The 14,771-nt window shown below is 45.2% G+C and overlaps 1 protein-coding gene across 1 annotated transcript; it reads right to left on the minus strand.

Moving 5' to 3' along the window:
• Positions 1-477: 477 nt before the first annotated feature.
• Positions 478-12,741, minus strand: LOC119322893 (phosphoglycerate mutase-like protein 4). Its single transcript, XM_037596431.1, has 7 exons — positions 12,536-12,741; positions 11,529-11,661; positions 2,834-2,884; positions 2,483-2,593; positions 2,201-2,332; positions 1,516-1,591; positions 478-953 (listed from the first exon to the last, which is right to left on the minus strand). Exons 2-7 carry the CDS (start codon positions 11,628-11,630, stop codon positions 730-732), a joined length of 696 nt encoding a protein of 231 aa, XP_037452328.1. The 5' UTR covers positions 11,631-11,661; positions 12,536-12,741; the 3' UTR covers positions 478-729.
• Positions 12,742-14,771: the final 2,030 nt, after the last annotated feature.

Below are 14,771 nucleotides of genomic sequence, written 5' to 3' on the forward strand. Positions count from 1 at the left end.
TGAATTAAGTTTGCCATGGTTAATTACTAAAAATTACCATGGTCAATTACTAAATTTGCCTTGAAAAATAGTTGAAATACAATGGTAGCTTTAAAATCTAGAATAAAAAATAGATGAAGCATATCATGGCAACTTTAGTGTTAACAATATGACAACTTTAATGTAAACATCATGGCAACTTTTGAGCAAAAAAAAAATTAGTTGTCAAAGCGTATCAAAACAGGATCTAGTTTTAAAGATCTCGTCGAGACAGATTTAATAATGAACACATTTTTTTTATTTAGCAGATACAACATTTTTAAGTCTGAAAAACCAAAAAGATTTCACTGATATCATCTATTTGATGTGACAAAATGGATATTAATAGTACGTTTGAACCATGTTGCTTTGTGCCACACACAACACTTATCATTTGGGATTATTTACGAGTAGATAATTTTGTGTCACATTTGCTAACTTAGTTTTGCACGTAATACATCACTAAATCTTAAGATCCATATATGCTCCGAATTGAGTAACATCTGATCCGTATACGTTTTCAAGTAGCATCCGTAACATCTGATCCGTATCCGTTTTCAAGTAGCATCCGTAACATCTGATCCGTATTCGTTTTCAAGTAGCATCCGCTCCATATATCCCATTCGTATGTGTTACAGCAAAAACATGACGACAAAAATGATACTGTGTCTGTATCCCCTACATGCGCGAACTGCTGCAGGTAGGGTGCTCTTAGGCTGAAGACTTGTCGCCGCCAAAGGCATTCTCCAGAACACCGGTGGCCTCAAGGTGGCTAACATCTCCACACATCTTGACAATGCAGCGGCCAGTGTCACCAGAAACGAGCACGACAGTAACCGACGTGTTGTATATTTTACCGCGGAGCGGCACGGGACTGGCGTGCCTGTAGAGCTCTCTGATGGTTCCACCATGAGAGACTAGGATAACACGCTCCCCTGTAAGTAAATGAGAAAAACAAGATCAGAAATGCTCAGGAGGTCATAGCCAAGTAAGCAGATCTCATGCATAACAGGTACTCCCTCCGTTCCTAAATACAAGTCTTTTTAGAGATTCCACTACAAACTACATACGGATGTAATAGACATATTTTAGAGTGTAGATGCACTCATTTTGCTCCGTATGTAGTTCATAGTGGAATCTCTAAAAAAACTTATATTTAGGAACGGAAGGAGTATTTTTTGTCTTTAATATTTCTCTTTAACGGTTATTTGAAGTTTTAAACATCAACACAGTATCTCCTCTACAGCCCACAAGAACCAAAGGATGCCAATAAGCCCACCCTTTCTTTGAATAGCATTCCTTTTGATAGGTGGTGAGCAAACTCTCAGGGTTTTCTTTTTCGAGATTGAAATATATAATTTATCCAGATTGTCAAGTTTACAAAATAATAGTCTGATTTAATACCAGTTATATGTCAACGAAAAAAAATGAAGCTCAAAGTTTAGTTTTGTTTTGTTTTTGCTTTTTGCAGTAAAAAGTCTGAAGCCCGGAGTTTACCTCTATGTTTCTCGACTATTTTATACAGGCATGAGACACATCGCTCGGATAGTTGATCAAGACTCTCTCCACCACCCTGAAAGGACAAGCCCCAAAAAATTCAGAACAATAAATCTTTCGAGACAAGCTAATGCATGCGGCTGATACAAGCATACGGCTGGTTAGAGAAAAGCTGTCTGAGCATCCTGTATGATAAAAATCGACCTAGAATACAAAACCGTCTTTCATTTACAAACCTATATGAACCTGTTGTGTGTGTAAGTTCATAAGAAATGACAGTTTGATATGGCAGAGTTGTTTGTCTGTTAAGTTGCCCTCAGAAACAGCTGCAAGTCTACGGCAGGGTACCAAAAACAGTGACTTGCACTAATACCTCAATTCATTAGGATTTCAGGAGCACGTCATATTAAGTGAACAATGTTCTTGCCACTGGAAGATCAATCCATGTTCAACATGTTCAAGCCTACAAAATGTTGACTACATGCAGGCCATTGAATGGTGCAGTGTCAATGCATATCTACTTGTGACATCTTTAAGACTACGGTTACACCCAACCATGTATTTGCAATATTTCTAAGTACAGCATTCTCCACTGGTCAGTGAACTAATATCAACTTTTAGCTCAAAAAAAATAAAATCAACTGATAAAACATTTTCTCAAAAGTAGAAAAATGTGAATGCTTACAGGAATTTGCTGGTTTCTCTTGTGGGACATAAAAGCTTTGTAAGCCTCTGGCTTTTCTTTGACAGCATCTTGAAGCGTCAGGCCCTGCACATCTCCTATGTGTCTTTCTCTAAGTGCAGGATCAAACACAACCTATAATGCAAATTGTTTGCTCATTAATATTATATCAAGCAATTTGTCAAGATGTGTGGAGATGCAGAGACTGCACAAATTACGTGGCAACAATGTGGTGTGTACTCGAGATATTTGAATAACAGAAAGGGTCAAGGTGAACGAACAAACATTTGGTAAATTGCAGATTTTTGCTATTGTTCTTGCAGTCTCTGCCGCCCGCTTCAAATCTGACGAGTATATGGCAGCTGGTTTGGCTTCTTTAGACAGCCGATGAGCAACCTGGGCATTAGAGTCACACGAGTTCCACATAAAAAATGCTACTCCAGATGTCTTGTACTACCTCTGTTCCTAAATATAAGTCTTTTTAGAGATTCCACTACAGACTACATAAGGAGTAAAATGAGTGAATCTAAACTCTAAAATATGTCTATACATCCGTATGTAGTCCGTAGTGGAATCTGTAAAAAGACTTATATATACGAACGGAGGGAGTAGTAATATAAGCAAGCCATACAATACCGCAACAGCTTGCTGCCTCCCAATCTCATTCAGCTCTGCATCCAAGTGCCCCTAACACAAGAGTAGGATAGCATATCAGATCAGTTGAGGGTTGGGTAATGTGTAAATACGCACCAGAGTTGAAAATCATATCATGCCGTTAAATTTATTGCTCCTACCTATTTATTTGGATTATAAAATCGGATAAGGGAAAATGGCCCTAGGACGCTATTATTTGTTGGCATTTGCTCACACACACTACAAAACTGCTAATTGGCTCAGCACCATCACAAATTCATGGTCATTTGCAAGAGAAAGCTGGAAATACTAAATTACTATAGCTTGCCCAATTAAGAGAAGGCCAATATGTGTTTGTAGCTACCAGGCAATCTAAATCTACACCGAGGAGCAACAGAACATAAATTTTGACATTCTCTCCTTATTCAGGTACAAGTATGATGTATAGGTGAAAAATGACAATAGCAGTGGTATAACATTACTGTCTGTCATCTCTTAAGCTGCTTTTGCAATGGATGGCTGCCCCTGGCCCATGGTCAATGACCAATGGGCACCTCCAAGAGCAGAAGCAAGATATATAATTTTAACGAGGCACACAACTAGAATATGAGATAATGCAACGAAGATACGAAGCGAAGATATGTAAATACTGTAGTCTTCTGTAAGTAGCGTGAGACCCGATGTTGGGCAAAGGCCGGAGCCCAAGGGCTCAGGGTCGTTTTGCCACCATCCTGGGATGTCCACTGAGGCCCTCTTGGCTGTGTAAAACTACCTCCTAGGAGGATGTAAATTCCCCTTTCTTTCCAATGCAATGAAACTCAAAAGCCATTTGCGTTTTCTCAAAAAAGTAGCGTGAGAAAACATGCATTACCTCAAAAGTCCTAAGTTTCATCACATGACAAGCTAATTGAGGACGTGAAAGGAAAATTCCTCTTGCTACAGGTGGCTTAGAAATCAGTTGCGCATTACATGACAAACTAAAATGAGGACATGAAAGGAAAATTCCTCTTGCTATAGGTGGCTTAGAAATCAGCTGCTAGCAACGGAAGCAAAATAGTGGTTGACAATATTGCAATGAATCAAGTAAAAGAATCAATTGAAGGAAAACTGATTAAGCTGCTTCCTGAGTTGCTTTGTAAATTGCTACATCAGATGCCTATAATATATCGAAGTTCACATGTTGACATCAGTGCATCCAGAGGCGGAGGACGAAAAAAAATTAAGGTGGGGCGAACTCTTCAGTAAATTTCTTGATGCAAAATCGTAATAGTAAATACACACTAACAATGCACATTAATATTTTCATGTGATTCTCAACAGAATAACCAAGGAAAATGAAAATGTTTAAATAGAAAAAGAATCTAAATGTATCGCAATGGCGTAGAAGACCCATGCAATGACAATGCCCAACCCTTGTTTTGAAAATCTTCCTCAATTTTATCAAGGCCCTACCCTTGGAGCTACTGCCACTATCGAGTACTTCAAAGTATATTTTTCAGATCTCCACAACACTAAATTGTCTCTAAAGTTCTAAAATCATTACAATTGCATATTACTCCTACAAGCTATTAAAAAATGCTACTAAAATGTATAGATATATCCCTTCCCTTTTAACTTGTTAGCTCCTTCCATTCGCTCTCCGCACTTTGGGGACGCGGCTACGCAGCACTGCATTCTGCCGGCCATGAAGGATGCAAAGTTGAGTGTTGGCTTTTAAAACGCTAGAACAAATCCACCGGAAGTTGTATACGTACGCGTAGGTGCAAAGCTAGAAGAAGCAAGCAACTTGGCAGCTTGATTGATCTTCCTTTGAATAGTGCACGCACGGCTAGCCAGAACCACACGTAGATATGCGACCCTGTAGAGACTAGATCGTAACTGTACGGATCGACTCGAACTCAACGAAAAACTCACGGCGACTCATGAACTAAAAACTCGTGCTAGCCGAGAGATGCATATGGATAGGTATAAACAAAATTACTGCGATTCAAGGTATGGCGGCCGCCACGCCTTGCCCGTTGGAGTCCTCCGCCAGTGAGTGCATCACACGTGAATAATCTCTATTAAATAGTCCTCTTCAAGACAGTCTCCCAGATATTTAGCCAGTAAACTTTTTCTACAACTAGACGTAAAAGATAAATTGATAGGTAGTTAGAGAATAGGGTTTATCCTTTGCTACAATGGGTGCCTATATAAACGGAATACCTGTGAATCTCCCGGATTGGTCTGCAACGAGCCTTGGCCAGGCTATTCCTCAAACTCCACCATCTCTATTTCCCCTGCGCCCATGGTGTCACCAAGAAGCTCTCTAAGGGCAATGACCTCATCTGGTGAGCTCAAATCCTCTCCCATGTGAGGGGCGCTCACATGGAGGGGTTCCTCGATGGATCAGGAGATCGACGCGATCGCGACGGACGGGAAGACAATAGGGAAACACATTAACCCTGAATATGAGGTTTGGGTTGTAGCTGGTCAGCAGGTGTACTCGTTCCTGCTCACCTCCCTACCGAGGGAAATTTCCATGCAGGTTATTTCCTACACCATGGCGGCGGCATGGTCCAGGACAAGTTCGCGTCACAGAACCGCACACGCACGGTGAACATCCGGATGGTACTCGCAAACACCTAGAAGGGCAACTCGAGCATAGTTGAGTACATCGGCAAGCTCAGGGGCCTCTAATGTGATGGAGGCCCCGGGTAAGAAATTGGATGATGAGGACATTGTCTCCCACATCCTCAGCGGCCTAGCCGAGGACTTTGATCAGGTATCTCGGCGATGTGCTCGCTTGTCGACCCTGTATCGGTGAGCGAGCTCTACGGCCAGCTCGCCAGTTTTGAGATGTGCATGTCCATGCATGGTGGAGGGTCAGTGATGGTGTTACGGCCAAGGGTGCCTCACCTTGCTGGTAGTCGGCCCAAGTAGGCCGGCCTGAGGATCCCTAGGTCGGTTTCCACCCTGGGCCATCATGCCGGCCCATGGGCTCTGTAGAAGGAGGATGCTGGAAGCCTTGCCGTACAAGACAAGGAAGCCGGATCTATGGAGGACTCCCCTCCACCGACGCAGCCGACTAGGTCCTATATAAGCAAGGCCCGAGCTAGTTGATAGACACATTAGATTACATTGAGATCAATCCTTCGATTGTACCTTGTACTCTGTACAACCCATCGGAATACAACACGAGTAGGAGTAGGGTATTACCTCTATCATGAGGGCCTGAATCTGGGTAAAACTGGTCTCTTGTTTCCCCTCGGATCTATTCGACTAGCCAAGATAGCTTCCGACGGTGGTGGCCCACACAGGTCCTGGGCAGTGAACTCAGAGAATCAGATGAGATCGCCAGTTGCCGCCTCACGCAGCGAGCTTGTCCTCCAAGGCCTGGTGTCATGCCAGGCCCAGGAGCAGCAGGCCGAATGTTTTGACCGACCCACCACCCACTTCATTGCTAACGTGGAAGACCTCACCGCCATCATCAAGAAGCTAGACGACCCCGATGAGGAGATGGGTGACTAAGCCAATAGCCGCCCGCCAACTACGGCACTTCACAGACCATGGAAGGCGGCCTCAATCAAGGCCTGCTACATGGTAGGCACGTCGGATACGAACCAAGAGGAAAGCAGTGAGGCGGAAGAAATCAATGATGATGACATCGAAGCGATTGATGAGCCGATCTTGGAGAACGAGGCCCAAGAGGCTACCCGGGTGAAATCTTGGCGACCCTCAACAAGGTTAAAGGAAAAGAGACGCTTGGAAAGGAGCACAGCCGAGTTGCAGAGGTCTGAGGAGCAGTTCCAATCTCGCCAGAGAAGTCGAAAGACCATGCCGACGGCAGATACAGCCGCCCTAGCTCTTCGAAGCAGAAGGATGGATCAAGCACTCGAGAACGCCGTAGATCCAAGCCCGAAGTCCTATCGCACGCCGGCAAAGAATATCCAGGCAGCGGTAGGAGCCCTCATTAATGTGAGGTTCCCCAACGGATATCCGGACAAGGAGATATCTAAGCTAGGGATGGAGCCTCTCAACACAACCGTGGTCATGCAAGATAATTATGCCCTATCCAAGAGCCACGCCAGGACGTCCGGTGACTTGGTCAGCACGGCCTCCCAGCAGAGACATAGGTCAGGCAACCGCAATAGAGAGCCCCACAGGCCAAGCACCTACGAACCAGCTCCCCGCCATTTATATGAGTCGTGCAGGAATAACCAGCCTCAAGCGAATCAGGGGATGGCCCCGCAGCTCGTCATGCCACACAACCCACCCCGAGAGGAACTCAAGAAAAAGCTTGTTCAATGCCATAAAACCTTTTTTCAAGAGATGGCATTGCCTTCTAGGTCATCCTCGTCGTCTATAGTTAAGCAAGTTGTTAGTTGCAATAATCTTTCCATGTGCTAGTGAGTCGAATAAAACCACTATGTATGATGCATGTCAAAAAGGCAAGAGCCATCAATTGCCATATCCGAGCGATTAGTGAATCAAGTGCTCCTTTAGAGCTTATATTTTCCAATGTTTGGGCCCTTGCACGAGTCTGTTGGACAAATGAAATATTATGGTATTGATGATTTAGCAAGCTCACACGGATTTATCTGATCAAACAAAAATCTTAAGTGTTCAAAAAATTCAACGATTTCCAAGCTCTCATGGAACGACAATTTAGCAAGAAAATTCTTGTTCTTCAATCTGATTGGGGAGGAGAATATGAAAAACTCAAACTTCTTTTTACCAAAATTGGTATCTCCAATCATGTTTCTTGTCCACACACACATCAACAAAATGGCCCTGATGTGCGAAAACGTCACATTGTTCAAATAGACCACTGTTAGTTGAAGCATCTATGCATGAATAAATTAGGTTTGTGATGATACAGACGTTCTAGTGGAGTCTCAAAATTGATGACTTTACTAGGTACATGATTTATAAGATATGTGGCGGCAATTGAAAGTTTCATCCAAAACTCAAGGGGCATGGATGCTTGAGCTAAAAGAGACAATTTTGTTTCAATAATATGACGGTGTTTTCGCTCAGCAGAGCCATTTTGTTGATGAGTGTGTGGATGAGAGACATACCAATTTTGGTAAAACAAAAAAAGAGTTGAGTTTTTCATACTCTACTCCCAAGTCAGACTGAATAGCAAGAATTTTCTTACTAAATTGTAGTTCCACGAGAGCTTGAAAATCATGGAATATTTGGAATACTTCAGATTTGTGTTTGATTACATAAATCCATGTGAACTTGCTATCATCAATAAAACTAGCATGGTATCTCTTCCATCCAAAAGACTCAAGCGCAGGGCGCCAAACATCAGAAAATATAAGCTCTAAAGGAGCACTTAGTTCACTAATCAAATTACAATATGGTAATTGATGACTCTTGGCTTTTTGACACGTATCACGCATAGTGTTTTTATTCGACTTGCTAGCACATGGAAGTTATTGCGACTAACAACTTGCATAACTATAGATCACGGTAGATGATCTAGACGACAATGTCATCTCTCCAAAGATGGTTTGATGACACTAAACAAGCTTTTCCTTGAGTTAACAAAGTGGCCTGGAGGGGGTATAATCTTCTACCCCTGCCGTGAAGCAAAGTTCTCCTTGTTTCCTAATCCTTGATAAAAAAGAGCGAGGATAAGGGGCTGTTTGGATGTCGGCGGGGCGAGCCCTGACAATTCACGGGTGTGCCAAATAATTGGCTAAGGAGGCGTCCGCTTCTCGCCAAAACGTTGGTGTGAAATTGAACTGAGAAGCCAAGCGAGCGGGGGCACGCCAATTTATCGGCATCCAACCAAGCGCTCAACTAACTGCTCAGTCACCGCATATTTTTTGGCACGGCGGCTTGGGGCCCTAATCCAAACAGCCCCTAAATCTTAAGAAAGCCATTGTTATCACGTGCAAGCCTGCTAGCAGATATAAGGCTTTCTACTATCTTGAGAAACATGAAGAATATCTTTGAGGTGGAGAGGACGATTTGGGGTTTGAATTGATGAATAATCGATATGACTAATGTCCATACCTGGCGGTTTGGACTTGTTCATTGTCGTTGTAGCGGTCACGAGTGTTCAATTGGTTGAGATTGGCGGTGATGTGGAATGTGTCTCCCGTGTTCACTTACCAATTCATGTCAACAGCGTACAATGTTATGCTTGGCCCCACGTTCTTTTTTTATCCACCATAGGAGCAACCATACCTCCTCAACACTTCCGTGTAGGGTGGCCCTAGCGACAAATTTGTCACTGGACTTTTGAGACGGGGTAATTGTTGGCGTAGCCTTGGCCCCGTTGTTCTTCCTTTCGGTGATCACCGCCTCCGGAGTGGCCGTGGGAGCCGACGGAGTTGTTTTTGAAGCTATCGTGGTTGTTTCCTTGGCCCTGTTGTCAATGCAATACACCGGGGGTGTCCTCCCGGAACGTAGGATGGCAGCAGGCCTGCCTCGAGGCCCATGATGCTTGATAAAGGTCCAACTACAAAAGGGGATCGCGGAAGCCCATTGCGATGAATCATCTTGGCGTGCAAGCCAAGATGGCGACAGCTTAGATCAAATTGATCTCCTGTAAAACACTAGCCCCTGTCATCTATATAAGGTGGGGGCTAGGGGCAATCGTTCCCATCTATTCTGGTAGAACCATACTCTCAGTAATCTCATACTTCATCCTCCATTGTAATCCAGCACAAGGTACTCCACCATGAATACAAACCAAAAGCAGGACGTAAGGTGTTACTCCTTCCTGGAGGACCGAACCTGGGTAACTTCCTCGTGTGACATCCGATCTGGTACTTCCGACCACGTTTGTTACCCTGCCTGGCGCCAACTGACGATACATAAACCAGTTCGTCGCTGGATGTATCAGATTGGAGATCACACGAAATAGTTACCCAGGTTCGGGACTCCCGGAAGGAGTAACACCCTACGTTTTGCTTTTGGTTTGTATTCATGATGGGGTACCTCATGCGAGGATTACCATGGAGGATGAAGTATGAGACTATGGTTCTACCAATGTAGATGGGACTACCCCTAGCCCCCACCTTATATAGATGACGGGGGCTAGGGTTTTATAGGAGATCGATCTGATCTACCCCTCTTGTAGTTAGACCTTCACCAAGCTTCACGGGCCTCGAGGCAGGCATGTTGCCGGGCTCCCTTCCGGAGGCCACGCACAGTATATTGTACTGTCAGGGTGATCACCTCCTCTAGAGTTGCCATGGGAGCCGACGAAGTTGTTGCTAAAGTTGTCGTGGTAGTGGTTGTTGTTTCCATTACCACCACTGCGTGCTTGCGATGGTACTCCTCCAGACTCGTGGTTTGTCAGGCCGCCGCGGGCAGCAACGTTTGCAGAGGGCTGCGACCTTCTGCCTCGCATGGATATGGCGTCTCAAAACTAACAAGTTGGTCATAGAGCTCACTAACCAATACAAGCTCCACAAGCGAGCACGTTGTCGGGACTAACGAATCAACTTCACGTTTAGGCTGTTGGGAGACAACGTCCTCATCATCCAATTTCTCGCCGGTCACGTGATGTTGCAAGTGCTCGACATGCAAGGATGATCGTTGTTTCATTTTCTAAGCCGGGCCACCGTGCATCGATGTTGCACGACGTTGCAGGCCGGACACGCGCCGCTTCAAGGACAATTGTCGCTAGTGCAAGTTGGAATAGCGATGCTGAAATGCCTAGCGGATGATGCTGAAAATCGAGACGCTTGGCGTTGCATAGCGGGCAGCTGTTGTTGCAAAGCTGGAATAGTGACGTTGCAAGGCCAGACCAGCGATGCTGCAAGGTGGGGACACCGCTGCTGCAAGGTGAAATTATGACGTTGCAAGGCTGAACTAGCGATGCTACAAGCCGAATAACGGAATGCTGCAAAGATGGACCAACAATGCTGCAATAACGCGCACCGCTACAAGGATGGACGATGTTGCTGCAGCAAAGCCGGAATTGTGATGCTAGGAAGCCATGCTAGCGATGTTGTAAGCCAAAGTCATGACGCTTGAGGGGCAAAATCATGCTTGCTAGTGACCAACTTGGAAGAGCATGCCCGACACGGGTGCTAGGAGAAAGCGCTGGGAGTAATATCCTGGCCGATGGATAGTTGGGCCAACCAATCCTAGCGTCACACGTGGCATCGACGCAAAATGTGGTGTCGAGCACTTTTCCACACAAGTTAAAATATTGCGTGCAGGGACTGTTTTTCCGACCGGTTCTACCGTTACTGAAAGCATGTAATTAGGGCTCAATCTAGAAACTGAGTGTTTCGGTGATTTTTTTATTATATAATATTTATTCTGTTTTCTATCATCTATGTAAGCGTCTAGAGTTGGACATGCTCTGAATTTACAAGAAATAGCCAAGAGCTCAATGGCATCCTCGTAGAGACAAAGACAAACCATGTTCCATCCTATGCAAGCTTTTCGCGTGTAGTTTTCATGTTGCAAAGGGGCACCTGTATAGAACCAGGGTTCCAGGCCAATGAGAAAGAAAAAAAGTCAAAAAATGTATGCATGCAACTGAGCATGGACTGTAACGGAAGAAACAACACGACATATATAACCAGCATCCTGGCCTTTAGAAGGGGGTTGATCCAATGTCCCACAAACCGGCTGATCCGCAGGCCAGATCAGCCGGCTGGCTCGCCTATCTTTTAACAGTATAGTACCAAGCTCTAAATTCAATGAAAAAAAGACGGGAGTATTCAGCAATTCTGATCACCTGTATGATGCGCGAGGCGTTCCAGGAAGTCTCGCCATGCCGCACCACCACAACCTCGGTGAACTCACCATACTTGCCCTCGATTGTGGAAGAGGACGACATCCCTAAAGCTGTAGCGAAGAGATTCTGCCACCTATAGATTAAAACAAGTCAAAGATCATGCATTAGCGGTTCTGCATACAAGGTAAGACTGAAAAATCCAATTCAGCCAAAGGTATTTCCCAGAAAGGGAACACGGGATTACACTATCAATCCATATGGCACGAACTGCAAAATCAACAACATTCCATACATCACAGGTGTGGTCAGTATAAAAACCAAATCAGATAGTGCCTAGAAATTACCAATGGTTCCGTGCAAACTATAGAAAGATGCAATGCAGAAGCAAATCCACTAGCAAGTAGCAACATGCAAAGGACATTTAACCGCAAGTGCAACTCCCAAATTTTGATTAATCGCCAGTATTCTTCTATTAACACTCAAATGACGATACTTGAACTACTCAAGTACAAACTACTAGGCTAGTATACAGGCAGTCATACATCTTACCCATGTCACCATCCTTCATTAAATAGCCCAATGAATGTGGATGTATTCACATGATTGGCCTCGGTTCACAATGAGAAGGAAGCAATGCTCAGGATGGCAAATCAACAGGTATCTAAAACTGAAAAGCAAAGAGGATGATGCCTACTTATCTGCCTTCAGGTATTATTAGGTCACCAATAAAATACTACTCAACAACGGGCCATGACAATCACTACAAATACTGGCATGGTTTTCCCTTTTTCTTCCTAAAAAAATAATCTGCAAGCTGGAAACAAAACAGAGAAACAAGCGGCAGAGAAGATTTTTAATCTAATCTGAAGTCTAAACTCGCCTCGCTGAATCAACCAGAGGTAGCAGCATAGGGCCCCAGGTCCGTCCCGATACGTCGAGCACAAACGGATACGGCGAATCCAACTAACAGCGGAACTGGAGGAGAGATGACGGACGAGATTGCTCACCTAGAGCAGGGAATTCGGCGCCGGCTGGGAGGAACCGAGCAGAGGAGGTTGCGGGCGAGGCGCTGCCGACCAGAGGCGGGCGACGCGGGGAAGCGGAGCGCGGGGAGAAGGCCTGGGCCGGCGAGCGCGGCGCGCGCCGCCGCTGCTGCTGGGGCGCCGCCCTGCTCCAGTGCCGTGGAGCGACCGCACTAGGCAATGGGGCGCTGGGCCGACGCGTTGGCGATGAAGCCAGAGCTGGCTGCCTAATGGATCGATTCGACGGTCGCTGGTAACTTGGGTTTGAGCCAGGCCGAACAACTTCACGCGCACGTTTGAGTGGCCAAAGCCCAAAGGCCACCCCATATCCATATCCAGCCCTGTTGCTTTCCTTCATCTAAAGGGGTTTTTTTTTTAACCCTCAAAAAAATCTAAAGGTTTTTTTTTTGCTCAAAAAAATATATAGTTACTTTTTTTGCTCAAAAAAGTCTAATACAAAGTTTTTTAACACGTTACAGACGCGGATGCTCATATATACGCACGTACACTCACCCCTATGATGCACGCACGCATATCCTATCCTATGAGCACCTCCGAGAGACTGAGCCGACATCATCTGGAGATTGCGTAGTCACCACGGGCCCCTCCGTAGTCGATGGAATGCCTGCTTCCACCAAATGAACATAGCCGAAAAGTCTGAAATAAATTTATAAAAATGCGAGCATAAGTGCCAAGTCTAGTAATTGAATCATGGTGAGTTGGCTCCATCGCAAAGAATCTAACCATCTGAGCTATGTCAAGTTCACTTTTCGAAAATGTATTGACGAAATCAATCTTGAGGTGTTCTTGCATCTACAACCACCCGACATGGTTGTGAATATCAGGAAAAGGATTATGGGTGTTTCGGCCCGTTTAGTTGTTTGTGTTGCACCTAAATCTTAACCCGCACGATATTTAAAGCACCTCCAAGCCCTGCTGAGTAGGAATGCTCAAATTGGCCGCTTTTCCACACCCAGCCCAAGCAATGCAACTCAAGGCATGTGGGCGTCTGAGGTTGCACGCGAGGAGCCATGCTCAAGACGTCGTGTTGCTTACTGAAGCGCCGCCATAACGCTCATCACCCTCTCTCACTGCTTACTCTCCCCTCACCACTCTCACACTGACGGCGGCAAGCACAAAGATCTGAACGGTGAGCATCGGAGGAAAGATCTAGGCGATGACCGCCGGCATCAATCACCGGCCTCATCACCTCACCAACAGGTGTCGTCACTGGCGGTAAGCCCTTTGTCCCCGATGGAATCGTTTTATCATGCCCGCATTCTATGCATCACTCACTAGGCATCCAATCTACCTCTTGGGCATTAACTTGGCACTTGATTTAGGCATGCCCAATTAGGGATGAGCGTTTTGAATGGGATTGAGTAAGATTTTCACTAGGGGGTAAATCGAGCTTACATCCATTGATCCATCCCAACAAGCACTGCATCCTAGCCACGATGAGCCTCGAGGCGTTGGGAGCGGTGGTACCCTTGAGGCTTGTGAAATGATCGATATAGTTGACTAGAGGGGGGTGAATAGGCAACTAACAATTTTTAGCTTTTCTTTACCAAATTAAACTTTGCATCAAAGTAGGTTGTCTAGATATGCAACTAGGTGAGCAACCTATATGATGCAACAACGACAAGTACACAAGCAAGCAAGGGATACAACACAAATAAGCTTGCACAAGTAAAGGCACGAGATAACCAAGAGTGGAGCCGATGAAGACGAGGATGTGTTACCGAAGTTCCTTCCTTTTGAGGGGAAGTACGTCTCCATTAGAGCGGTGTGGAGGCACAATGCACCCTAGGGCCACCGTATTCTCCTCACGCCCTCACACAATGCAAGATGTTGTGATTCCACTATTGGTGCCCTTGAAGGAACAAGGTTGGGGCTATCTCCACAACTTAATTGGAGGCTCCCAACGACACCATGAAGCTTCACCACAATGGACTATGGCTCCGCGGTGACCTCAACCGTCTAGGGTGCTCAAACACCCAAGAGTAACAAGACCCGCTAGGGATTAGTGGGGGGAATCAAATTTCTCTTGGTGGAAGTGTAGATCGGGGCCTTCTCAACCAATCCTGAGCAAATCAACAAGTTTGATTGGCTAGGGAGAGAGATCGGGCGAAAATGGAGCTTGAAGCAACAATGGAGCTTTTGGGGGAAGAGGTAAATCAACTTTGGAGAAGAAGACTCCCTTTTATAGTGGGGGGAACAA

Source organism: Triticum dicoccoides, chromosome 6B, assembly GCF_002162155.2.
Source record: "Triticum dicoccoides isolate Atlit2015 ecotype Zavitan chromosome 6B, WEW_v2.0, whole genome shotgun sequence".
In the NCBI taxonomy this organism is placed as follows: Eukaryota; Viridiplantae; Streptophyta; class Magnoliopsida; order Poales; family Poaceae; genus Triticum; species Triticum dicoccoides.